Source organism: Sceloporus occidentalis, unplaced genomic scaffold (assembly GCF_023333645.1).
Source record: "Sceloporus occidentalis isolate IW3139 unplaced genomic scaffold, rSceOcc1.0.p SCAF_49, whole genome shotgun sequence".
NCBI lineage: Eukaryota > Metazoa > Chordata > Lepidosauria > Squamata > Phrynosomatidae > Sceloporus > Sceloporus occidentalis.
Window position 1 is genome coordinate 5,125,814 of NW_028317029.1, and position 24,196 is coordinate 5,150,009.

A 24,196-nucleotide genomic window follows, 5' to 3' on the forward strand; every position below is an offset into this window, starting at 1 on the left:
CTCCATTATGACACTAGCCTACCTACCCAATTTCTAAAACCCTACGCTATCCCCAATTCCCTCTAACCACCCACCAAACTAAACCTAATATTTTTTTTCTTTCAGTTTATTTTTTTTTTTAGACGATCGTGAGGATGGTAAAATATGTATTTGGGGGGTTATGTATTGATTTTTGTGGGTTTTTCTTTATATGTACTGCTGCAAATGCACACAATGCTCTGTCTCTCTCCTTCAGATCGCAATGATGGAGGAGAGAGGAAGAGCATCTGCAGTAACGGTCACACGATCGCTGTGATTGGTCATCACAGCGATTGTGTGACATTACTGCCGGATAGTGATCGGATAGGTCCCTCATCGGAGTGATCGGATAGCCCAGACAGACCCTGCAGGGGATACCCTGTCCTCCCGTGAACTTCTGGGTGACGTCAATAGCGATCGGGCATTTACAACTGTAACCGTTTTCCAGCTTCACGCCGGAAGCTGTTACAGGAGATGGGACAGCAGAAAGCCAGCGATCTCCCGTGTAGCGGAAGGGATGCGTCCCTGCCGCTGCAAGAAGGGCATGGCGTACCAGTACGTCCATAGGGGATTCTTGGGAGGCGTTTTTTGGACGTACCGGTACGTCCATAGGGGACTGAAGGGGTTAAAGTACTAACCAAACACATAATTTTGTAAATACAAACGTATTTACGTTTTTTTATTGATAACTTAACACTTAATTCTTAACACTTAATTCTTAACACTTAACAGCTATTACAATACATAATGTAACTTGAAATGATTCCCCCCTCCGTTTCTTGTCTAGACGTATGCGTCCGACGTCATGCGCTTTGCTTGCGCTGGAAGATTTTGAAGGGTCAACTGAATTTCAGGAAATGCTTGCACTAAAGAAAAGAAAACAAACAAGCGGTTGGCACAAACATCTCAATTTGTTTTAGACACTTCAGTATGGATATAATATGCATATAGAAAACATTTTGTACAACTTTCACAACCAGAGCACAATATACCCAATATTTTATAGTTTGGTCCATACACAAGACTGTTCCGCTTATCCCATCAATGGAATAATACATGCTGTGTACAAAAAAAAGGAACTCCGCACCTCTTGTAGTGCAGTGAGACTGCTGATTAGCAACCCTTTGCATATATCTTTGCTCAAAGTCTTTAAATGTACTTGTAAGACTTCTATTATACACAAAAACTGTGCATGTTTTTAAAAATGGAACTTCATCTCTAAAGAGAAAGTAAAAGCAGATGCATCAATTGTTAGTTTTCAACGTACACAGAAAACATTTGTTTTGTATTTGAAACGGGACGTGCAAGTTATCCTTAACTAGGCATTTACGACAAAGCATAACGTGGCAACCTTTGGAAATCGGTTTTGTTTTTACTGTTACTTTTTAGAACGTAGTCAACTAAATAAATATGAAATTTAGGCCATGGACCAAAATATGTGGCACTCAAAAAAACCTCTGAATTTTAATTATTCATTAAGCTGTGTGTTTATGACGTCAACGACTCAGCATCACAGAACGTGCATGTGAAATTTAGGCTAATTTACTATTAGCGGGTATCATCAACATACAAAAGTTGGGATAACATTGTTATGGAGGAAAGGCTTCCTCACAGCATTACTCTTACCATTTTCCCTGGTTAGATCACACTAATCAGCCTTCTACGTCTATTGCGACGTGGCATTTCTCATCTAAAACACAGAACTAATAGGACTTTTAAGCACAGCCTCCTTAAATAATAAAAATCCAGTATAATCAATAATGAGTTACACACCCACTACTGCTATAGTTACATGATTACAATAAACCTTACGTACGAAAATATTTTTCCATGACACCCTGAATCAGAACCTTCTGGCTGGATGTGCTTGTCCCTGGATGGAAATAATGGGAGTTGCAGTTCAGCAGTTGGAAAGCAGGGATCGGCAAATTGTCCGTACAAAGACACCAGTGTCCGTGGCAAGGTGTGTGAAGATCCATAGAACGTTGTTAAATCGTCCATCACAGACCAGTAAATGTCCACAACGAGAAATGTTGGTGCCTAATCCCCGTTGGAAGGTCTTCTATAACATAACTGTGAAATGAAGCTGAGCATTAAAAACAAAAATATCACAATATGCACACTCCTTAATCATATAATGAAAATATTTACTTATCAGCATGGGCAGAACACACAACATAGAATTATCAGCGTATGTTTGGACCCTCAGGGGAGAAAAGATGCTGTGAAAAACATAAGTGGGATAATTGGAACATCTATATATCCTATAAATTGCACACCGCTAGTGCAAAACTGCTACTCAAAAGTTAAGGTTTATAAAAAAAATAAAAGTAGTAGCGAGTGATATATATAGGTATTTCACACGTATGTATATGTACAGCTCTCTAGTGCAGTGCATCCTATATGACCTTTTTGAGACATAGTTAAATAAATCAGCCGTGGGGATTTTGCAATGTACTATTATGCTCCTTGTTACAAAGGGATAATAAAGGCAAAATGCCAAAGCCATTCGATTTACTAGCCGGCACAAGCAAATGCTTATGTCTGTTTATAAGTAGCAAACATAAAATGTTTGAACCATACCTTTCGCCCATTTCTGGAGCTCGCTGAGAGGTCTGGCAGAGGATGCCTACGTGGAACCAGAGCTGCAAACAGAAAAAGATTTTATTTACATGCAATTTAGAAATTTTATTCAAAAGGATTTAGACAAAGGATGCAGCATCGTTCAGGTTGACTTGGGCATATAAACAAATGGATTATATACACTGTATATATCATGCAATAAATTGGGGCTTTACAAACATGTATTATGTAAACTGCAATTCTTTGGGAACAGTAAAGTATTTGTGTGTAAATATATATATATATATATATATATAAAACTCTTGCACATATTTGCAGCACGGAAGCACCAAATACCCTTCGCGGCAGTGAATCTTTTATTAAGCTTTGGTTATGTGTTTCTACATATGATCCGGCTTATAAGGGGAAAAGTGAAAAGTATAGAAGTGGTACATACTGTTTGGGGATGTCATCTTGGTTCATCCCAGCATTTTGCTCAGGGTCCCCTGAAACAATGCGAGTTGGAAAAGATTCGCCATTTCCCAAACTGTAAGAAAAACAATAAATGGATTAGTAGCTTCAGTGTGGAACCGCAGCACTCCTCAATGTAACTGGGGAGAAGATTTGTGATAAATTGACTCATTGCCAAAATAATATCCAAACCTATTTGACGTAAAAGAAAAACCCCCAAAACCTGGCAGCGATTTCAGTGATAATTATGTTTCAAAACATGCTCGCTGAGCAGATACTTGGAATAATGCTCTGGCAGCCCCCTGTATGATCGGAAAGCAACGCACTAATACTAAAGACGCAGCATAATATTTATATATATTTTAACTATTTTAGGTGAGGACCTCAAATTGCACAGGGCGGGCAAAATTATCACCATCTCTTGCATGCCGTTTCATGATATCCCTTCTGCTTTCTAAAGGGAGACCCCAAAGCATCAAAAAGAGAATATAAAGAATAGACAATTGTTTTAACACATGTTCAGACATACAGGTTCAGCTCGATTACAATCTAACACTCCCAATGACACCAGAGAAAACATGGAACTTTTAGAAAGCTCAAATAGGTCAGATTAATCATTGTTAAGCATATTAATGCTACGATCATGGCATTGGTTTTCAGCATTTCGGTCACCGTGATATCATTTCCAGTTAATAGAGCATGGCACGGTCCATAAGTATTAATAATCATCGTTCTAGGGAATAAAATATGTAAGTGTACCTCGTAAACACGGGCAGCAGCCAAAGCAGCTTTTGATCCCCAAAAACCTCTCTGAAATTCCTGCTGAAGCCAAGGTAAAATCCGTCCTTCTCTGCACCGGTTTCAAAACATGGAGTAAACTGTGCCTCTGAAATCAAAATAACAGTATTTGTCACAACCAGGATAAGCTTCTGTATTTATGCAAGCTAAACGAATTAATTATAATGCGCCAGGGGCGATTTGTTTTGGGTTGGCCAAAAGGAAAGGCCTTTGTATAATATGTGAGGATATATATATATATATATATATATTTCTCGTGCTGTCACACGTTATTTACTGTGATATTTATTTATTCTGGGTTAACTGTGGAGTTTATTCCTAGTGATTTAGCATCATTTATATTAGAAAGCGCTTAATCTATTCCCATTTACTAACTAACACTACTTATTGTACTTATGCGAGAGAAAGCAAAGACATTACCATAAGTTGATCTATTTTTCCCAACAAGCCAACAATGAAAGGAAAACAGAGAAAATGCGAAGATGAAGAACACGACTCCCACAAAGAACAGAGATAAGACGTGGCTCTTGGCATGGGCGTCCAGCGGATATTTCTATAGAGAGAAAAACCAGGATTAACCATGTAATCGCATCACACGGATTATAGTCTAGACTAAAGCAGACAGCGCTGGGCAAAAGTGAAGAGCAACAAATGAACCGGGTGTAATACATCACATCGCCAATAAATATCCTGCTCATCACAAGTATCTGCGCCTTTCAATATCTTACAAATCCGTAATCTAACCTCAGCGCACGCGATAAAAGCAGGGCACGGCTTCACACACTTTTTAGTATTTACAAGCAAGTTACTTCCCTCTAAACGGCAATTAAGAACTATATCTACACTTCCGCACGTGTCTGTACAGATGAATCTGAGGTCTATAGACAGAAAGTGTGATTTATCTACAAGACGCATCCTGAATATACGATACGATGGGAGATCCAACGCGGATGGTCTTAAAATACCTTAAAAATGACTTTTCTTTGCTAAAGCAACATCATGTTAACTGGGATGATGACGTCAAACAATGAACTCTATAGCACCGCTTTATGAAGCCTACATGTTAACCCTCTTACTGCCAGGTGGTACGTGCACCATGCTTTGCCCACAGGTTTAACCAAACAAACGGAGAACATTAAATACATGCAAGTTTTGATGAAAAAAACGATCACTGGACCACATGAATTTACCTGAGAATAACTCTCCAGATTTGCTGTAGAAAGGCGACGCCGAATGAAAACTTATTAGATGCCAGAAGAGTTGAACTCCAGGAGCGACAGTATAGAGCGAAACATACGTTTTCAAGAGAAATCGGCTAGCCCAATGTATAGAGAACATTTACACTATATGAAAGGTTTTACTGCTTTAAATGGTGCCGTCATATTCTGCAGTGCTGTTCACTGGACATACATATTAATAACATGAAAGCTTGAGATAAGTACGTGCCATTTGTTTATAATGAAATTAAGACTTACAACATCTACTAAATACATCTCGATAATTTAAAAAACATTAAATCCATACCATCCAAAACTTTATGCAATATTGGAGCACCGTTGAAGCAACAAACAGGCAGTACAGCGAGGCGTACATCAAGAACAGTAAGAAGAACTTGTAGTTAGCAAATCCAATACAATTGTTGACCCTACAACAAAAATCCTGGGTTTAGTACATGAATAAACAAACAAATGTATAAAATGTAAATACTCATTGAATACATACCAGGGGCAGTGATGGTCCATCTTCAGCACACATCTAAAAAGAGACAGTAAGAAAATGTGAGATTGCAAAAATATTTCGGAACATATCTGGAGCAAATATGGCAGTCTGAAGAGTATTTCCAACTCAGCTTTACATTCACCGACAGGATAAAATAGAAATGGTCTAGCCGTCAATCTAGGTGTCACTACAAACTTAAGCACTGTACAGTCTCCATTTCACTTGCCGGTAAAAGAAAGCTTGTATAGAAGCCAGTGTCAGGATCCGGCAACCGGCTGGGAACAAGGCGCTGAGCTAAATCTGTAAACAGCCTTCTACCGCTTCAATGTTCATTTACCACAAATAATAAATACAAAATATCACAATACATAGAAAACAAACACACAGGTGCTGTATTTCTAAAAATCTGAGCAACACACATGTTTAGATCAATATTGTAAGTAAAAAAACATCAATAACAGGCTTACCTTTCACAAATTGAACAATGATGACACCGGTCAGGTGGAATAACCTTGCAGTCATTACAATACCGGATACCTGTGGCACAAAAAAAGGAGGGGGTTTAAAAAACACGACACCAACATGATCGGAAAGAGTAGAAGAATATACTGAACGTAGATTGATGTAGTCAAGGTACATAGGGACACCGGCATACATTAAACATGCTTAATTACTAGACTTGGGCACCAGGGGGCTCTTCGTGTTCGTCTTCGTGCTCGTCTTCGGGGAAAAAAAAATCTTCGTATTCCGCGAATATTCGCCCGTTCCTGTCTTCTCTTCGGGCGAATATTCGCGGACATTCTTCGTGCTCGTTTAATCTTCGTTTTCCTCCTGGTTGCCTAGCAGGGGTTAATACGGGGTTAATAACACATCACAGCAGCAGCAGCTGCCGTGAAGGTACGTGTGTGCAGCTCTATTGGTCGTTTCGGCAGGGGGCTGGTCTGGCATCAACGAGTGAATTGCAGAACTGCAGAATGCACTTCATTCGTTGATGGCAGGCGAGCCCCCTGCCGAAACGACCAATAGAGTTGCACACACATACCGAGGTGTACTGTCCATAGATGTTTAATAAAAGAATAGGGAATATTTTACATTTTTAAATTGATTTTGGACCACTTTACATGCCTAACATTTGCTACCTATTTACAATGGCATACTTTGCAACAACCCAACTTACTTATTGGACAGGACTGGAAAATAGCAGGACTGTCCACCAAAATCTTGGGTGTGTTGGCAGGTATGCTGATGGAAAAATGTTGGACAAGAACTAAAAAATAGCTTAGGGTTAATGTACGGTTATGTTTAAGATTAGTAGCAGTGCACTGGTTTGGTTAAAGATGGATTATGTCTAAATAATAATAATTTAATTTTAATGTTTTTTTAAAAAAAAAAATAGGGGTTTATTTAAATGTATTTTAAAGTTAGATTTATTATTTAGTACTTGATTATATTTATTAAATGTTTATAGTAGCGTTACCTACCGAGCTATAACTACCTATGTGTATTTGCATTTTGCATACCTAGTTTAGCTAAATTAGATGGGACAGGACTGGAAAAAAGCAGGACTGTCCCTGAAAAAGTTGGGTCTGTTGGCAGGTATGTGGATGGAAAAATGTTATAGGGTGAAGTGTGAGTTATAGTGTTAATGTAATGCTATTAGTGAGTGAAGGCCAGGGCAAATAACAAGGAAAAGGTCCTTGTGTTTTGTGCATTGTAAGTGTGTGTGTATGTGTGTTATGTGTGATGTCACTGTGTGTTATATGTGTTATATGTGTTATTGTGTGTGTTATGTTTGGTTGGTTGTGTATCAGAAGGAAAATAATGAAATGGAAAAGGAAATGGGAAAGGCAAATGAGTGGGCAATTGGCGACCCGCTCACCTGTTTCACCCCAGGGCAAAGCACCCAAACACTGTCAGTCTTAGACGTTTGGCAGCAGACTTCCAGAGCTCAGACACAAGGCCCTAGCGTAAGCTGGCCACTCCGGCGGAGGTAGCAGGCGTTGCCACACCGCAAACAGAGGCAGCCAGGGGGGAGAAACTGCCCTTACCATTAGGGACATTTTGGGCATGACTCTAGCCAGGAAGCGAACTGGCAGAGAAGAGATGCTGGCACCACCACCAGCAGCAGCATTGAAAAGGCGAATGAGTGGGCAATTGGCGACCCACTCACCTGTTTCACCCCAGGGCAAAGCACCCAAACACTGTCAGTCTTAGACGTTTGGCAGCAGACTTCCAGAGCTCAGACACAAGGCCCTAGCGTAAGCTGGCCACTCCGGCGGAGGTAGCAGGCGTTGCCACACCGCAGACAGAGGCAGCCAGGGGGGAGAAACTGCCCTTACAATTAGGGACATTTTGGGCATGACTCTAGCCAGGAAGCGAACTGGCAGAGAAGAGATGCTGGCACCACCACCACCACCACCACCACCAGCAGCATTGAAAAATTGGAAAGGCGAATGAGAGGGCAATTGGCGACCCGCTCACCTGTTTCACCCCAGGGCAAAGCACCCAAACACTGTCAGTCTTAGACGTTTGGCAGCAGACTTCCAGAGCTCAGACACAAGGCCCTAGCGTAAGCTGGCCACTCCGGCGGAGGTAGCAGGCGTTGCCACACCGCAGACAGAGGCAGCCAGGGGGGAGAAACTGCCCTTACAATTAGGGACATTTGAGGCATGACACTAGCCAGGAAGCGAACTGGCAGAGAAGAGATGCTGGCACCACCACCAGCAGCAGCATTGAAAAGGCGAATGAGTGGGCAATTGGCGACCCACTCACCTGTTTCACCCCAGGGCAAAGCACCCAAACACTGTCAGTCTTAGACGTTTGGCAGCAGACTTCCAGAGCTCAGACACAAGGCCCTAGCGTAAGCTGGCCACTCCGGCGGAGGTAGCAGGCGTTGCCACACCGCAAACAGAGGCAGCCAGGGGGGAGAAACTGCCCTTACCATTAGGGACATTTTGGGCATGACTCTAGCCAGGAAGCGAACTGGCAGAGAAGAGATGCTGGCACCACCACCAGCAGCAGCATTGAAAAGGCGAATGAGTGGGCAATTGGCGACCCACTCACCTGTTTCACCCCAGGGCAAAGCACCCAAACACTGTCAGTCTTAGACGTTTGGCAGCAGACTTCCAGAGCTCAGACACAAGGCCCTAGCGTAAGCTGGCCACTCCGGCGGAGGTAGCAGGCGTTGCCACACCGCAGACAGAGGCAGCCAGGGGGGAGAAACTGCCCTTACAATTAGGGACATTTTGGGCATGACTCTAGCCAGGAAGCGAACTGGCAGAGAAGAGATGCTGGCACCACCACCACCACCACCACCACCAGCAGCATTGAAAAATTGGAAAGGCGAATGAGAGGGCAATTGGCGACCCGCTCACCTGTTTCACCCCAGGGCAAAGCACCCAAACACTGTCAGTCTTAGACGTTTGGCAGCAGACTTCCAGAGCTCAGACACAAGGCCCTAGCGTAAGCTGGCCACTCCGGCGGAGGTAGCAGGCGTTGCCACACCGCAGACAGAGGCAGCCAGGGGGGAGAAACTGCCCTTACAATTAGGGACATTTGAGGCATGACACTAGCCAGGAAGCGAACTGGCAGAGAAGAGATGCTGGCACCACCACCAGCAGCAGCATTGAAAAGGCGAATGAGTGGGCAATTGGCGACCCACTCACCTGTTTCACCCCAGGGCAAAGCACCCAAACACTGTCAGTCTTAGACGTTTGGCAGCAGACTTCCAGAGCTCAGACACAAGGCCCTAGCGTAAGCTGGCCACTCCGGCGGAGGTAGCAGGCGTTGCCACACCGCAAACAGACGCAGCCAGAGGGGAGAAACTGCCCTTACCACTAGGGACATTTTGGGCATGACTCTAGCCAGGAAGCGAACTGGCAGAGAAGAGATGCTGGCACCACCACCACCACCAGCAGCAGCATTGAAAAATGGGAAAGGCGAATGAGTGGGCAATTGGCGACCCACTCACCTGTTTCACCCCAGGGCAAAGCACCCAAACACTGTCAGTCTTAAACGTTTGGCAGCAGACTTCCAGAGCTCAGACACAAGGCCCTAGCGTAAGCTGGCCACTCCGGCGGAGGTAGCAGGCGTTGCCACACCGCAGACAGAGGCAGCCAGGGGGGAGAAACTGCCCTTACCATTAGGGACATTTGATTCATGACACTAGCCAGGAAGCGAACTGGCATCGAAGAGACACTGGCACCACCACCAGCAGCAGCAGCAGCAGAATTGGGAAAGGCGAATGAGTGGGCAATTGGCGACCCACTCACCTGTTTCACCCCAGAGCAAAGCATCCAAACACTGTCAGTCCTTGGCGTTTGGGAGCGGACTTCCAGAGCTCAGACACAAGGCCCTAGCGTAAGCTGGCTACATTGGCGGAGGTAGCAGGCGTTGCCACACCGCAGCAAGTGCAACCAGGGGGGAGAAACTGCCCTTACCATAAGGGACATTTGAGGCATGACACTAGCCAGGAAGCGAACTGGCAGAGAAGAGACACTGGCACCACCACCAGCAGCAGCAGCAGCAGCATTGGAAAAGGCGAATGAGTGGGCAATTGACGACCCGCTCACCTGTTTCACCCCAGGGCAAAGCATCCAAAAACTGTCAGTCCTTGGCGTTTGGGAGCGGACTTCCAGAACTCAGACACAAGGCCCTAGCGTAAGCTGGCTACACCGGCGGAGGTAGCAGGCGTTGCCACACCGCAACAAGTGCAACCAGGGGGGAGAAACTACCCTTACCATCAGGGACATTCGAGGCATGACACTAGCCAGGAAGCGAACTGGCATTGAAGAGAGACACTGGCACCACCACCAGCAGCAGCAGAATTGGGAAAGGCGAATGAGTGGGCAATTGACGACCCGCTCACCTGTTTCACCCCAGGGCAAAGCATCCAAGCACTGTCAGTCCTTGGCGTTTGGGAGCAGACCTACAGAACTCAGACACAAGGCCCTAGCATAAGCTAGCTACACCGGCGGAGGTAGCAGGCGTTGCCACACCGCAGCAAGTGCAACCAGGGGGGAGAAACTACCCTTTCCATTAGGGACATCTGAGGCATGATTTCAGCCAGGAAGCGAACTGGCAAAAGATACTGGCACCACCACCAGCAGCAGCGTTGGAAACGGAAAAAGGTGAATGAGTGGGCAATTGACGACCCACTCACCTGTTTCACCCCAGGGCAAAGCATCCAAAGACTGTCAGTCCTAGGCGTTTGGGAGCGGACTTACAGAGCTCAGACACTAGGCCCTAGCGTAAATTGGCTACACCAGCGGAGGTAGCAGGCATTGCCACACCGCAGCAAGTGCAACCAGGGGGAGAAACTACCTTAAACATTAGAGAGAAAAAATTTAACTTTCCAAGCTAAGAGCTGGGTAACCCAATTTGGGCAGATTGAATTTAAGAAAGGCAATCTGCTCCATCAGATGAGGTGCCATGCGTGAGCGCTGTGGACTCAGTATGTTTCCAGTCATAGAAAACACGCGCTCACTTTGAACAGTGGTTGGCGGACATGATAGAAGCTGCTGCGCAACCCATGAGAGTGCAGGCCACACACTCTTCTTTTCATCCCAGTAGCTAAGAGGATCAACATTAGGAGCAGAAGGAACTTCACAGAGGTAAAGTTTGACCATTTCAGCAGCACTACTCTCCTTTCTGCTGCTAGCTCTGTCAGATGGTCCAACTATACTGCCAAGTGCCTCTTCCCAAAACGCAGCTGCTCCACTCAGCTGTGTTGTGCTGCTTGTGGCACTGCTGCTGATGCTGCTGCTAGGGGTAGCAGACCACATCATCTCTTCCTCCTCCTGCACCTCACCCTCCTCGGACAGCATTCCCATTTTACGCTGCCAGTCACGCACCTTGTTGACCAATTGCTCCCGGTAGCTACTGAGAACATTGAATTTCAAAGCTAGCTTTCCCTTAATTCTTGGATCACAAAGGCACGCTAGCATCATTTCGGGACTCTCTTCCATTCGCTTGCGAAGGTGTACTTTTAGCAGATCCTTCAGCTTCCTGACTATGGCTGCTACGTCAGGATGTAGAGTGCCACCTTGAACAGCCTCACGGTTTCCAAGGAACACATCCATCTTGCTGCCTAGATGGGAGAACACTGGGATTACCTGGGCCAGACTGGCAGTGTTTGAGCTTAAATTTTCTGTGGCATCCCTGAATGGTTTAAGGACTGCCACTAGCTGGGCGATCACTGTCCAATCCTCCCTATTCAATGGAGAGGTAATCCCAATATTGTGCTCTGAGGCAAGATTATGGATTGCCCTCTGCTGCTCCAAAATCCTCTCTAGCATGTCTAACGTGGAGTTCCACCGTGTACTGACATCCTGACGTAGGCAGTGTACGGGAAGACCTGACCTCTCTTGCTCTTCCCTCAAAAGTTGGCTAGCCTTAACACTATGGTGAAAGTGCCCAGCGATCTTTCTGCAGCGGGACAGAACTACTGCTGCCACATTAGTTCCTTCTGACATTGCTGCCTTCACTACAAGATGGATGATGTGGGCTGCACAGCGCACACCAACAATATGACCATCTCGCAGCGCTTTCACCATATTGGCACCTCCGTCAGTTACCACAAAACCAACTTCAACATTGGTGCCCGCCTCTGCTCCCACCCAAAGGCTAAACATTTTCCTAATCGCATGCAGAATATTTTGGGAAGTGTGCTTTTCATCCATCACTTCTGCATGGAGAAGGAATGATCGGTAGCCTGCTGCAGCAACTTCCTTAGACACACCGGGCTGCCACCAGTGTGCTGTCAAAGAAAGAAAGGCATGCTGGGCGCTAGGTGCACTCCACAAATCTGTAGTGAAATGAACACACTGACCAGCAGCCTTGGAAAGCTCCTCTTTCACTGCTGCAACACAGGACCGATACAGCGAGGGGACAATGTTCCTGCTGAAAGTGGAACGTGACGGAACTGTGTATTGTGGAGCCACAGCCGCCATCAATTGTTTGAAAGGCTCCCCTTCAATCATGGAGAAGGATGCCCCTCCAACAGCAATGAACTGACCAATAAGTCGCGTTACTTTATTGGCCTGCTGTTTGGGCATCGTTCTCTTGGAGTGGAATGCCCCAAATTCTTCCAGGGTGGGCTGGGCATGCAGTGCTCCAACCTGCCTTGGTCTCTGGCTGCCAGCACTAGTTGCTGCTGCTGCTGCTGCTGCTATTGGCTCAGAAGAAGAAGCTGTTGGGGTTTTTCCACGGCCACCAGCTATGCTGCCTGCACTAAGTTTTACCTCTGCATCTTTCCCCAATAGCACAGCGTTGTGTTGAGTGCTGAGGTGATGCTTCATGCTAGCACTGGTAAAATGGCCAGACACTTTCCCTCTGCTTATTAGCTTCCCACAATGTTTGCACTTTCCATAGCGCCCTTCTTCAACATTTTCAAAGTGCTCCCAAATTGGGGCGCGCATAGCCTTGGAGTGTGCCTTGGGTGCTGCTCTTACTGCTCGGGGTGGATGAACAGAGGCAGAACTAGTGGTGGTGGGACTGGTGGTAACAGTACTGGCCATAGTGGGACTGCTAATTGCTTTAGATTTGCTAGGTTTTGCTGCTGCTGCTGGTGGTGGTGATGGTGATGATCGTAGCGGAGAAGGTGGAGGCTCAGGGGAAAATTGTGCACTAGTCATTTGGACACTGCTCCCTGAGGAATCTGATTCCTGACCACTCATCTCCTCTACTTCCTCTGGCTCATAGTCTAGCTCTTCATTAGCCAGATCGAATGGAATTCCTGCTAGGCTGGAGCTAAGACTGATATCGTCGTGAGACTCGTGACTAGTAGTAGTGCGAGCAGGAAGAATAGACTCTGCACTTGGCCTCTCAGTCTCAGGCTCCTCTGCTACCTCGCTAGGTGGAGTTCCACTATGTGTAGCCCTCTCTCTAACTGTCTTTACAAAAATTTTGTAAGGACTTGGTGGCTTGCTAGAGGTACTAGGAGGACATGGCGTGGCGGTACCAGTGGGAACAGTAGGCGCAGCACTAGTGGTGGTAGAGGCGGGGGTGGTGGTTTTCCCTACAAAGGAATGAGATCGCTTTGGTTTGGGACCCCTCTGAGTCTTGCTGCTAATTTGGCTCTGCTTGGTACCTTGCATGCTGCTGGTGGATGGGGAAGATGCTGCTTGGGGCAAAAGGCACTTCTTTTTAGTCACTGGGCTGGTACTACTTGTGCTACCCTTTAACTTTGAACGTGCTTCTGGTGCTTTAGGCTTTCCGTAAAAAACCATAGAGCTTGTGGGCCTAGCCGCACTACTACTGCCTGCTTTTGGTGCCTTTCCTTTACTTGATGATCCTTCAAGCAATGCTTCCCCAAATGATAAGCGAGAGCTTGGCCTACTTGGCCGACTAGACTGACGCAAAGGCTGCATCTTAGAGCTGGTGGTGGTGCTGGTGGTGGTGCTGGTGGTGGTGGTGGTAGATGGAGCTTGTCCCTCCTTAGTCCCAAAAGGAGGATCCATTTCAAATTTTGTGTTGTGTGTGTAGTGTAGTGTAGTGTAGTGTAGTGTTTAAAAAACTATAAAAAAAAAAATAAAAAAATAAAAATAAAAAAAAGGAAAAACGAATTAAAGACAAAAAAATTAGAGGAAGTTCTCTTCAGTGCTACTGCTTAAAAAGTAAAACTATGCACTACTGCACTGTGCTGTGTGCAATCTGCCAAAATCCTAAAGTTATTGAAATTATTAACTCAAGATTAACTATTTAATAACTAGCAGTATTTTATTTTTAATTTGAATTTACACGGGCCTAAGAGCTTAGCCTACCACTATGCTAGCCTAAAGCTATATTTCCTTACTATAAGTCTACCTCTAGGCAGACGCTCTCAAACCCACTAAGCTAAAGTGAGGTTAAATCAGATTCAGTATATGATTTATTAATTAATATTAAGTTATATAATATTAATAGATTAGAACTAATTTACTTATATATTATGTATTATAGATAGAAGAATATAGATTATGAATTAGAATTTAGAATTAGAATTACTTATATTATAGATTATGAATTAGAATATTATTATTTATAATATATTATAGATTAAGATTAAAGAAGATTAGAATTATTTTAGTACTACAGCTAGTAGCTTGAAGCTTTGCTTAGTACAGCTCGTCACAGTCAATTTTTCTTGAAAAGAATTAGAAATAAAATAAAATGTCACAGCAAAACAGTTATCTTCACTGCTTGCTGCACTCACTAGCCCAACAAGTTCACTTCACTGATGGACTGAGGTGAGCAAAACACTAAGGGTACTTTTAATAAAATTGAAATAAAATGTAAAATAAATGAGAAAATCTTTGCAAAACAGTTAACGTCACTGCTTGCTGATCAAAAAAAAACACAGCACTTATGCGGCTGCACTCACTAGCCCAACAAGTTCACTTCACTGATGGACTGAGGTGAGCAAAACAAATGAAATAAAATGAAAGATTAATTAAGAAAAATTGACTTGGTCTCTTACTGTTGCTAAAACAAAGCACAAACTATAGAGCTGCAGCACCAGTACTAATAAGATTAGCTGAACTATACGCTAGTAGTAATTAATTAATATTATTACTTTTATTTATAGCTAATTTAATTAACTATTAAGATAAGAAAGAATTAGAGAATTATTGATATTACTGATTTTAGATTAGACACTAGTAGATGTTCTGAATGTCTACAGTACACTCTACACTAGTATACTATTACTAACTATAACTGACAAATATATATATAATTTTATAATGAATTCAATTATTAATTATATTAATTAATATTACTGATTTTAAATTAGACACTAGTAGATGAATGTCTACAGTACACTCTACACTAGTATACTATAGTATATATATATATATATGACTGACAAATATATATATATATATATAATATTATAATGAACTATTAAATTATAGATTCTATTAAATTGTAATTTATAAATTCTATTTAATTTATTTAAGCAGGACAGGCAATAGGCACTAGTGCCAGCCCAGGGCAAGGGCACCCCAGTGCCACTGAGGCACTGGGTGCACTGTCAACTCAACAGCACTTACACTAAAGTTGATGACAAATTAATTTTAAAAAAATTAAATTAATCAAATTATTATTATTAAATATATTAATTAAGTAGCACTGAAGTGAGGATGAAGTACACAGTGAGAAATGGCAGGCTAAGGCTTACCAGTCTCACACAGAACAGAACAATCTCTCTCTGTAACGCTCGGATGCAGCACAGCAGTGTTGCCAAAGCAGTCACAGCGAAAAATGAATGGATCTCTCAGGCAAGCTCTGGTCTTATAAAGGCGCCTTCAGAATTCAAAAAACAGCAGCACAGGCATTGGACGAGACCCTTAGCGTTACGTCACAAGAGTGAGCTGATTGGACAGACGAGGATCAGCTCACTCCTGTTTGAAATTTTGGCGGTTGCGCGGCAAAAACGAAGACGATCACGAAGAATCTTCGAATCTTCGTGATTGTGAGTCTTCGTCTTCGCCTACGGTTTGCCGGCACTGTATTCTGTTCTACGTTCCTTCGGAACGAACAAAAAAACGGCCTCTTCGTGCTCGTTTTCATGTTCGCCCGAAGACGAATGCACAAGTCTATTAATTACTCGGTTAGCAGACAAATGACAAAGGGATTCAGCATTTCAGGCGTCCCCGAGTAATGTCTTTATCTACAGTAAAAATAAACGCGCAGCCCAGCGACGCAATGGGAGACATCAAGCAACTCACAAGACAACTTCACGCATTTCGCGTACCAGACTCTTAATCATAAGCTCTTATAATGAAGCGCCTGGTGTGCGAAACGCGTAAAGCTGTCTTGTAGTGATGGTTTTTTATTTAATGCACATTTATTTCTTTATGTAAATGCAATCACATAATTTTTTGGATAATTCTTGTGTATGAAAATATTCCCTGAAGTTCTGTAAACAGACAGGTTGGCTGATTTATCAGGAACCTGACTATAGCAACAATTTAAAGAAATGTTTATTTTGGTCACTGGCATAAAACCTGCTATGTGAGCATCTACTACGACTGTGACCACAATCTGACTCAGCCGGCTCGTGAAGGAGCGGAAGCTGAAGCCGGGTTGGATAAAACGCCTCTATAATTTCCTTGGGCTGATCTCGATTCTGACTTGTGTACTCGGACTTCACGTGGTTTGATTACTTTGACAATACTTTACTATTATATCACTATATGAATAAAGAAGCGGCTGTAGGCACCATTGGTATGCGTTCTTGTGACGATTGGCAAATCTTTAGCTGCCAGCTCGAGAATCTCTTGCCGAATCTCTTTTCTGTCTTCCTTTTTGTATCGCTTCTTGTCAGATTTGGATAAGCAAAACTATAAAAGATGAATAAAATGGTGGAATAGTGATTTGTTACCAAACAATGCAACATATTCAAGAAATACTGGAGGATCTTTTCTCCCAATATCCTAAAAGACAGATATCTTTATAACCAAGTAAGGCATTAGAAGAATAATAACTTTTACAACTCAGCAATTGCTCTTAAGAATCACGTAAAAATGGCATCAACACAATTAATAACATTTTCTCCAACAGCCTATGAGTTCTTTGCTTTTCTGTCACGACAATTATGTCTCCCTTCCAAAATTTACTAAAATGGTAAAACTGCACATTAAAGTATTATTTCTGGGAAAAGTGTTACGTTCAGCAGAATAGGTGGAACATCATCTTCAAAATATAATGCGAAAGCCGGAGGAGACAAGTGACGTTTCTCAACCTCCCAACACGTACCTGTTTAGATGGACTGGCCGGCAACGTAACTATCGTTCTCCAGTATGACCAGAAGAACATCATAAATATCATGTGATAAATCACCAGATATACAACTGTAACAAAAACACAAACGCATGGAGTTACAATGCAAGCAATCAATTATTATCAATATTTACCGTATTTGCTTGAATATAAGCCTCTTTTCAGAGCAAATGCTCTGAGAAATACCCCTCGTCTTATATCCGAGGTTATCATATAATCGGACCTCAAATAGACGTCGGAGTACAAGACTAAGATCCAGATCCCCCGCAGCGCTGCAGGGAACCTGGATCCTCCTGTCCGGCAGCCGGTGAACTCCTGCACAATGCGCATGGACCACCTCTGCTGCTGCCAGCACTTCCACTGGGGCTTCTATGATGGAGCACCGGCGTCACATGACCTTCGGGTGCTCCATCATAGAAGCCCCGGTGGAAGTGCCGGCCAGCAGCAGACGTTCACCAGCTGCCCCCGCTAGACAAATCTGGGGATGCATTTATACGTCTGGGGAGGGGGGGCAGAGTGGCATATAGGAGTATAAGGCATATCGGGGGGGCAGAGTGGCATATAGGAGAGAATAAGGCATATCTGGGGGGCAGAGTGGCATATAGGGTAGTATAAGGCATATCTGGGGGGACAGAGTTGCAAATAAAAAGAAATAAAAAAAATATTCTCAAATCATAGTTTTTATTAAATATTAAAATATAGTTTACGTGTGAATTAAGATTTACTAGTAAAACATTTTTTATAGGGTAGTCTTATATTCAGGTTTTTTCTTTTCCCCCCTAAATTAATATTCAAAATTTGGGGGGTCGTCTTCTAATTGAGCAAATACAGTATATATATATATATATACACACACCGATTGGCTATATAGTGTTAAATCTATAGACTTTCTGCAGATGCGCATGAATAAGTGTCAGTATTTTATAATATATTTTATATTAACTGTGAGAGCGATCAGGTTAACGCTCCAATGCATTAAGAAGGGCCAGTTTATCCCAAAATACAGCGTTTCAAAATAAAGGCGGACAATCAGTGAATTTGTGGAGCTAAACATCACAGGTAACCCAACAGGTAATAACGACAATTTAATGGTCTATGTACGAAAAAATTAAAGCATTTACCCTTTTCAATGGTTGATTTGATCGTATCTACAAGAGAAAAGAAATATTTATTATTAAACAGTCAATAAAAAATCCATACAAAATAAACAAATAATAATAAAGGTTTAACGCAGAAACACACTGCGCTTGTGACTTTTACAACATAACAGAAAACCCCAAGAACAATACAGATTATATATACGGAGTAATCCCGGTGCGGAGCGGTAAAAGCGGAGCAATCACCCTTCTGTTGGCTGCCATGGTAACTGCACTACTTTAATCACCAGAGCTGCAGTAGACCGCATGTTGTACCGCAGATTATTTGAATGCCTAAAGTCCCGCGACAATAAAAGGGATTTATTCACTAAACGGATAGTTGGCATGAAATTAGGGATCTGAACTCTGAAGCCATTTTGCATTACGAAGGGCCGTTCCTGTCCACTTTCTCCAGCCACAGCTCGATATTACACGGGGCAAAAGGGGCAACTGGTCCCAGGACGAAGCTTATGTCAGGGGCCCAATTCAGCTCTTTGTGAAATTTAGACCCGTGTCAGCATATTTTAGACACGTACAGCATGTTTCATGGGTTACACAGAAGCATTCGGTGTATACACGGGACTATCAGCAGACATATCACCGGCATAAGGCTGTTCCGAACATAAGGCGACTTTCTGAAGACATGCTTTGCAGAAACCAAGAACCGGACATACCGGGTGAAACCCCACAAACCAAGAGCTGCACGTTCTCCCAGGACTCATTTACCGCGAATGTATATCACCCGGTAACACACAACGACTTATATAACGGAGCAGAAGCTCTCCTCTGGAGGAGTCCCCGCGGTTTTCTAGAGGTTATTTGGAGAGTAACACGCTTTCTGGGTACGGAGGGGTTCCGGTTACTTACAAATGCAAAGCTCCACCACGAAGGCGTAGTATGACCACCATACGACGGCCATGAGGATGAGCACGGGGATGTAACGCGCCAAATAGCCAACGTAAGTACACGCCATGATCACCACACCGCAACCAACACAAGTGAGAGGCTCCCGGCCCCGGCGGAGATAAAGCTCTACTACGCCACAAAGGGGACGCTAACTGTCTGTGACCAGGGCCGGATCCACTCAGCGGCTGCACGTCACAGACAGGTCTAGTAGGCTACTGCGAAGGGGCAATAGTGACGCATTTTCTCACCCGGGGGGGGTCATAGTTGTAAAAGGTAGATGTAGGTAACAGAATTATCAATGCTTTACCTAGAGAACGGATGAGTAAACATCCCTCCGCGGTTCCACGTGAGACTCATTCATAACTACAATAAGCATTTGCCGTTGCTGCTGCGAAAGGAGAAATAACCAGGATCATTTGTTCTACCCAGAGGCACTGGGCTAAACATAATTATTTACAATAAAGGACATAAGTTATACAATTGTGGGGGGTTTTTTTTTTTTGCTCTCCCTGCCTCAGACCAGTGTTGCATTGTCATAAAAGGATTGTATTAAAGTTCCCCATCCTAGCAGTCTATTAATGTTTTACTATTAAGTCTTATACCCCTGTTTTTTTTGCTGTAATAGTAAGTGGAGGATTTATGTGCATCTATAATCCTTTAATATATATGGTGTGTGTGGGTCACAGTACATCATAAACACATTTTCTGGTTTCTTGGTAATACAGTCCGGTACTGCCTGCTTTCATCAAAAATAAATAAAATACAAATAACAGTAATTGGTGAAGATACACAAGCAAAATTATTTTTTTTCTGAAGCCACAAATTTCCTAAAGACACTAGAAAAAAACCAAAAACTGTTTGGAGTATGTAAGGGGCAAAACTTCCTAGTCATGAAGGGGTTAAGATCACCTCTAGTCCCAGGGAGGCACTCTTGTAGAATAATATACGGTTAAGTTTACACAGGGTACCTGTTTTTATTAAAACAGGCAAATTAAGGAGTTTTATCTCATCAACCTAAAAGAGCCAAAGCGCCTACAATGGGCACGTGAGGATAAGAACTGGAGCACGGAGGGGTGGAAGAACTTGGCCTGGCCTGATGAATCACGTGTTCTTTAACATCACGTTGATAGCCGTGTGCGTGTCCATTGCTTACCTGCAAAACACATGGCACCAGGAAGCATCCATGGAGGCCGCACCTCGCAACTTACAGGACTTAAAGGATCTGCCGCTAACATCTTGGTACTAGAGCCCTGCACGTGTCCAATCCCGCCCGCTCCTGCAATGTGGGTGTTCCACTCCCGCCCGCTCCTGCAACATGTGTGCCCAATCCCGCCTGCTCCCGCCACAAATGTGGCCAATCACGCCCACCTCCTTACCTGAACTGCAGATTTCCCGCACTGTCCCGCAAGGCTACCCCTGAGTTGCTCCCTCACACCGTTTCTTCTCTTGCTCCGCCCAGGAACACAGCGGAGTCACGGGAAGTTACGTCACATCACGTGACTCCGCTTTGTTCCTGGGCAGAGCAAGAGAGGAGACACTGTAAGGGAGCAGCGCGAAGGCAGCCTTGCGGGATTACCGGGACCCGCAGGTACAGTGTTTTGGTGGCAATAGGGGGCCCTACACAATATGAGGCAGGTGGTTATAATGTTATGGCTGATCAGTTTACATTGCTTATATTAACACAATGGCATGGATTTATTTGGTGTGTTATATAATGCTTACTTTAATCTGTAAACAATATTGTACGTGTTTATTTAGTGCATTTAGGACTGTCTTTTAGATTGTAAATTTGGGGGCAGGGCCATCTTTACCTAATTAATTTCTTACTCTTTCAGTTATAGTTTTGTCATACTCTGTGAACATATGGACTGTAAGAAGTGCTCCAGAAATAATAGATAATGATAATACCGGTATTTAGGGTTAGATAAATATAACATTTGCTAAAAAGAATAGCTCCAATGTTCTTGGAAACTTCTGCTAGAGCGCCTCCTATTGGTAGCGATATAGAAGACCGTCTGGGGAAATGCTCCCAGGACAATATGTGATCCTAACAACTAAAACAGGAGCAGGTAGTATACAGTTTCATAGCTACAGACATGCAATAATTAAAGCACATAACAAAATAAAGGACACGTGCAGTCAAACACTAGATATTTAATTATACCTTTTATTTCTCATCAAGAAACAGGAGAAAACGATCTGGCATTTTTTGTAGATTATATTAGACAATATTTGCCCTATTAGTTTAAACAAAACACATTTTGTGTAAAAAATAAAAAGACAAAGTTATAATACCCCAGCATCTAACCAATGCTAGTCTAAGAAAAGAAGTACCATATTTGCTTGATTATAAGACGAGGTGTTTTTCAGAGCAAATAGGCCTGACTATGAGACTAAGATCCAGATCCCACGCAGTGCTGCAGGGATCCTCCTGTTTTATGCCCCCCCCCAAACTTACCGGTGCTTCTGACTCCCCGGTGTGTAGCCGGGGCAGCGTGTAGAGGTGCAGTTAGCAGTTGGGGTTGTCTTCGTCCATTGCGCAGACCTTGCCCGGCTGTCAGTGAGGAGAGTTCCGGTGCGGGGAATTCTCCTCACTGACAGCCGGGGAAGGTCTGCGTGATGGACGCAGACAACCCCCGCTGCTAACCGCACCTCCTCCTCTATATGCCAGAGTGACATATAGGGGTATAAGGCATTTCTGGAGGCAGAGTGGCACATAGGGGGTCAAAAGGCATATCATGGGGCACAGTGGCATTTAGAGGGTTAAAAGGCATATCATGGGGCACAGTGGCATATAGGGGGTATGAGGCATTTCTGGGGCAGCTGTGCATAACTGGAGTGGCAGGTTGGAAAATAAATGGAAATAAAAACAAAATATTTTTCTCAATCATAGCTTTTATTTAAAAAAAAAAATAGTTTATATAGTTTACATGAATTAACATTTACTGGTAAAACTTTTTTCCTATAGGGTCGTCTTGTATTGACTTTTTCTTTTTTTCCTAAATTAATATTCAGATTTTGGGGGGGTCGTCTTATAATCAGGGTCATCTTATAATCGATTGAACATTGTTGAAAATTACATTTTAGAAATGTGTTTAAAACAATCCATCATGTATATTGCAGTTGAAACATTTGGCTGAAATAATTTACAATTTACTTTACATATTTAATCATCACTTATCACCGCTTGATACCCAGAAGCAGTCTGTGAGAAAGTGATGGGCGGCGAGTGACCTCAGAAGACTGCCAACCACACGTGATCATCCAATGAGCTCCTTCTGTCCTCTCCTCTGACCTGTTGTCTCTGTTAGTCAATTTGTTATGTTACATACTACTTGTTATGTCCTGTCTACCCATTGTACAGTGCTACGGAATTTGATGGCACTATAGGAAACAATAAATAATAATAATAAGGTGTACATTACTTTATATAAAGCCGTTAAATTTTTACATTAGTTATGATGGGACTGCAACTCTAATTTTAACCCCTTCGCGACCTTTGCCGGTTCAGGACCGTCATGACAAGAAGGTCACTAAATGACCTTTGTTAATATTACAGAAGAGGGTCTCGTACACGTGTAATCAAAACTGTAAACAAACGCAGAGACCATCTCCAAGCAGCTTGGTGAGAATGTGAAAACAGTTGGTGCGATTATTCGCAAATTGAAGAAACACAAAATAACTGTCAATCTCCCTCGGTCTGGGGCTCCATGCAAGATCTCAACTCGGGGAGTTTCAATGATCATGAGAACAGTGAGGAAACAGCCCATAACTACACTGGAGGATCTTGTCAATTATCTCAAGGCAGCTGGGACCATAGTCACAAAGAAAACAATTGGTAACACACTACGCCGTGAAGGACTCAAACCCTGCAGCGCCCGCAAGGTCCCCCTGCTCAAGAAAGCACATGTACAGCCTGCCAATGAACATCTGAATGATTCAGAGGAGTACTGGGTGAAAGTGTTGTGGTCAGATGAGACCAAACTCGAGCCATTTGGCATCACCTCAACTCGCTGTGTGTAAGGCACCTACCTTAATCAGCTCCCGGCCGTCTTCTTCTCTTCCCCGGCTGAAACGCCGGCACCGCACGCTGGAACTTGAAGCAGCCGCTCGCGCACGCGGCCGCTTCATGAATATTTATGAAGCTGACCGCCGGCTGGATTCCACGCGATCACGTCCCGGACGTCGGGGAACGCCCCCCCGGGCTATTTAAACCTCGAGCACAGTATCCTCAGTGCTCAGTTATACTGGTCCTGTCCGTATTTCGTGAGCTCCTCCCGTATTCCATATATATTTACCTTGTTCTTGTTCTCCCGGTATCCGACCCTGGTATGCTAAACGGCTTCCTGTGTTTCTCTGGTTTCCTGACCCTGGCTCTCCCTGCTACTACGTGTACCTCTGGCATCCTGACCCCGGCTATCCATACCGACTACGTGTACCTCTGGCTTCCTGACCCCGGCTATATTAACGGTTCCCGTGTACCTCTGGCGTCCCGACCCTGGTCTGCTAAACGGCTTCCCTCTGACCACTCGTGCTTACAGTTACACTACCAAGTGCCCTGTTACCCTCACCAGGCCCCTTGCGTGTGTTCTGTTTCTGAGCAAGTGTGTTCCAGTCCTGCACATCGGATTCCTTCTGGTAAGACGAACCTCACACTGTGTTTGGAGGAGAAGGAATGCTGCCTATGACCCCAAGAACACCATCAAACATGGAGGTGGAAATATTATGCTTTGGGGTGTTTTTCTGCTAAGGGATGATGGATGGGGCCATGTACCATCAAATCTTGGGTGAGAACCTCCTTCCCTCAGACAGGGCATTAAAAA

At 43.7% G+C, this 24,196-nt stretch overlaps 1 protein-coding gene across 1 annotated transcript; it reads right to left on the minus strand.

The window, feature by feature from the left end:
* Window positions 1–443: 443 nt before the first annotated feature.
* LOC149288950 (palmitoyltransferase ZDHHC20-B-like) lies at window positions 444–19,440 on the minus strand. The gene is made up of 12 exons (XM_089491203.1): window positions 19,335–19,440; window positions 18,453–18,479; window positions 17,308–17,402; window positions 16,772–16,892; window positions 6,036–6,105; window positions 5,572–5,604; window positions 5,374–5,494; window positions 4,270–4,402; window positions 3,811–3,937; window positions 3,034–3,127; window positions 2,602–2,663; window positions 444–480 (listed from the first exon to the last, which is right to left on the minus strand). Exons 1-12 carry the CDS (start codon window positions 19,438–19,440, stop codon window positions 444–446), a joined length of 1,026 nt encoding a protein of 341 aa, XP_089347329.1.
* Window positions 19,441–24,196: the final 4,756 nt, after the last annotated feature.

Bases quoted from the DNA above. Each gene is read 5' to 3' on its own strand.
- LOC149288950 (XM_089491203.1), bottom strand. From the start codon at position 19,440: ATGGCGTGTACTTACGTTGGCTATTTGGCGCGTTACATCCCCGTGCTC. The intron at 17,403-18,452 runs GTAAATGCTTTA...TTTTTGTTACAG, and splicing joins CAAATCAACCATTGAAAAGG to TTGTATATCTGGTGATTTAT. The intron at 6,106-16,771 runs GTGCCTACAGCC...TTTGTGCCACAG, and splicing joins CACAAGAACGCATACCAATG to GTATCCGGTATTGTAATGAC.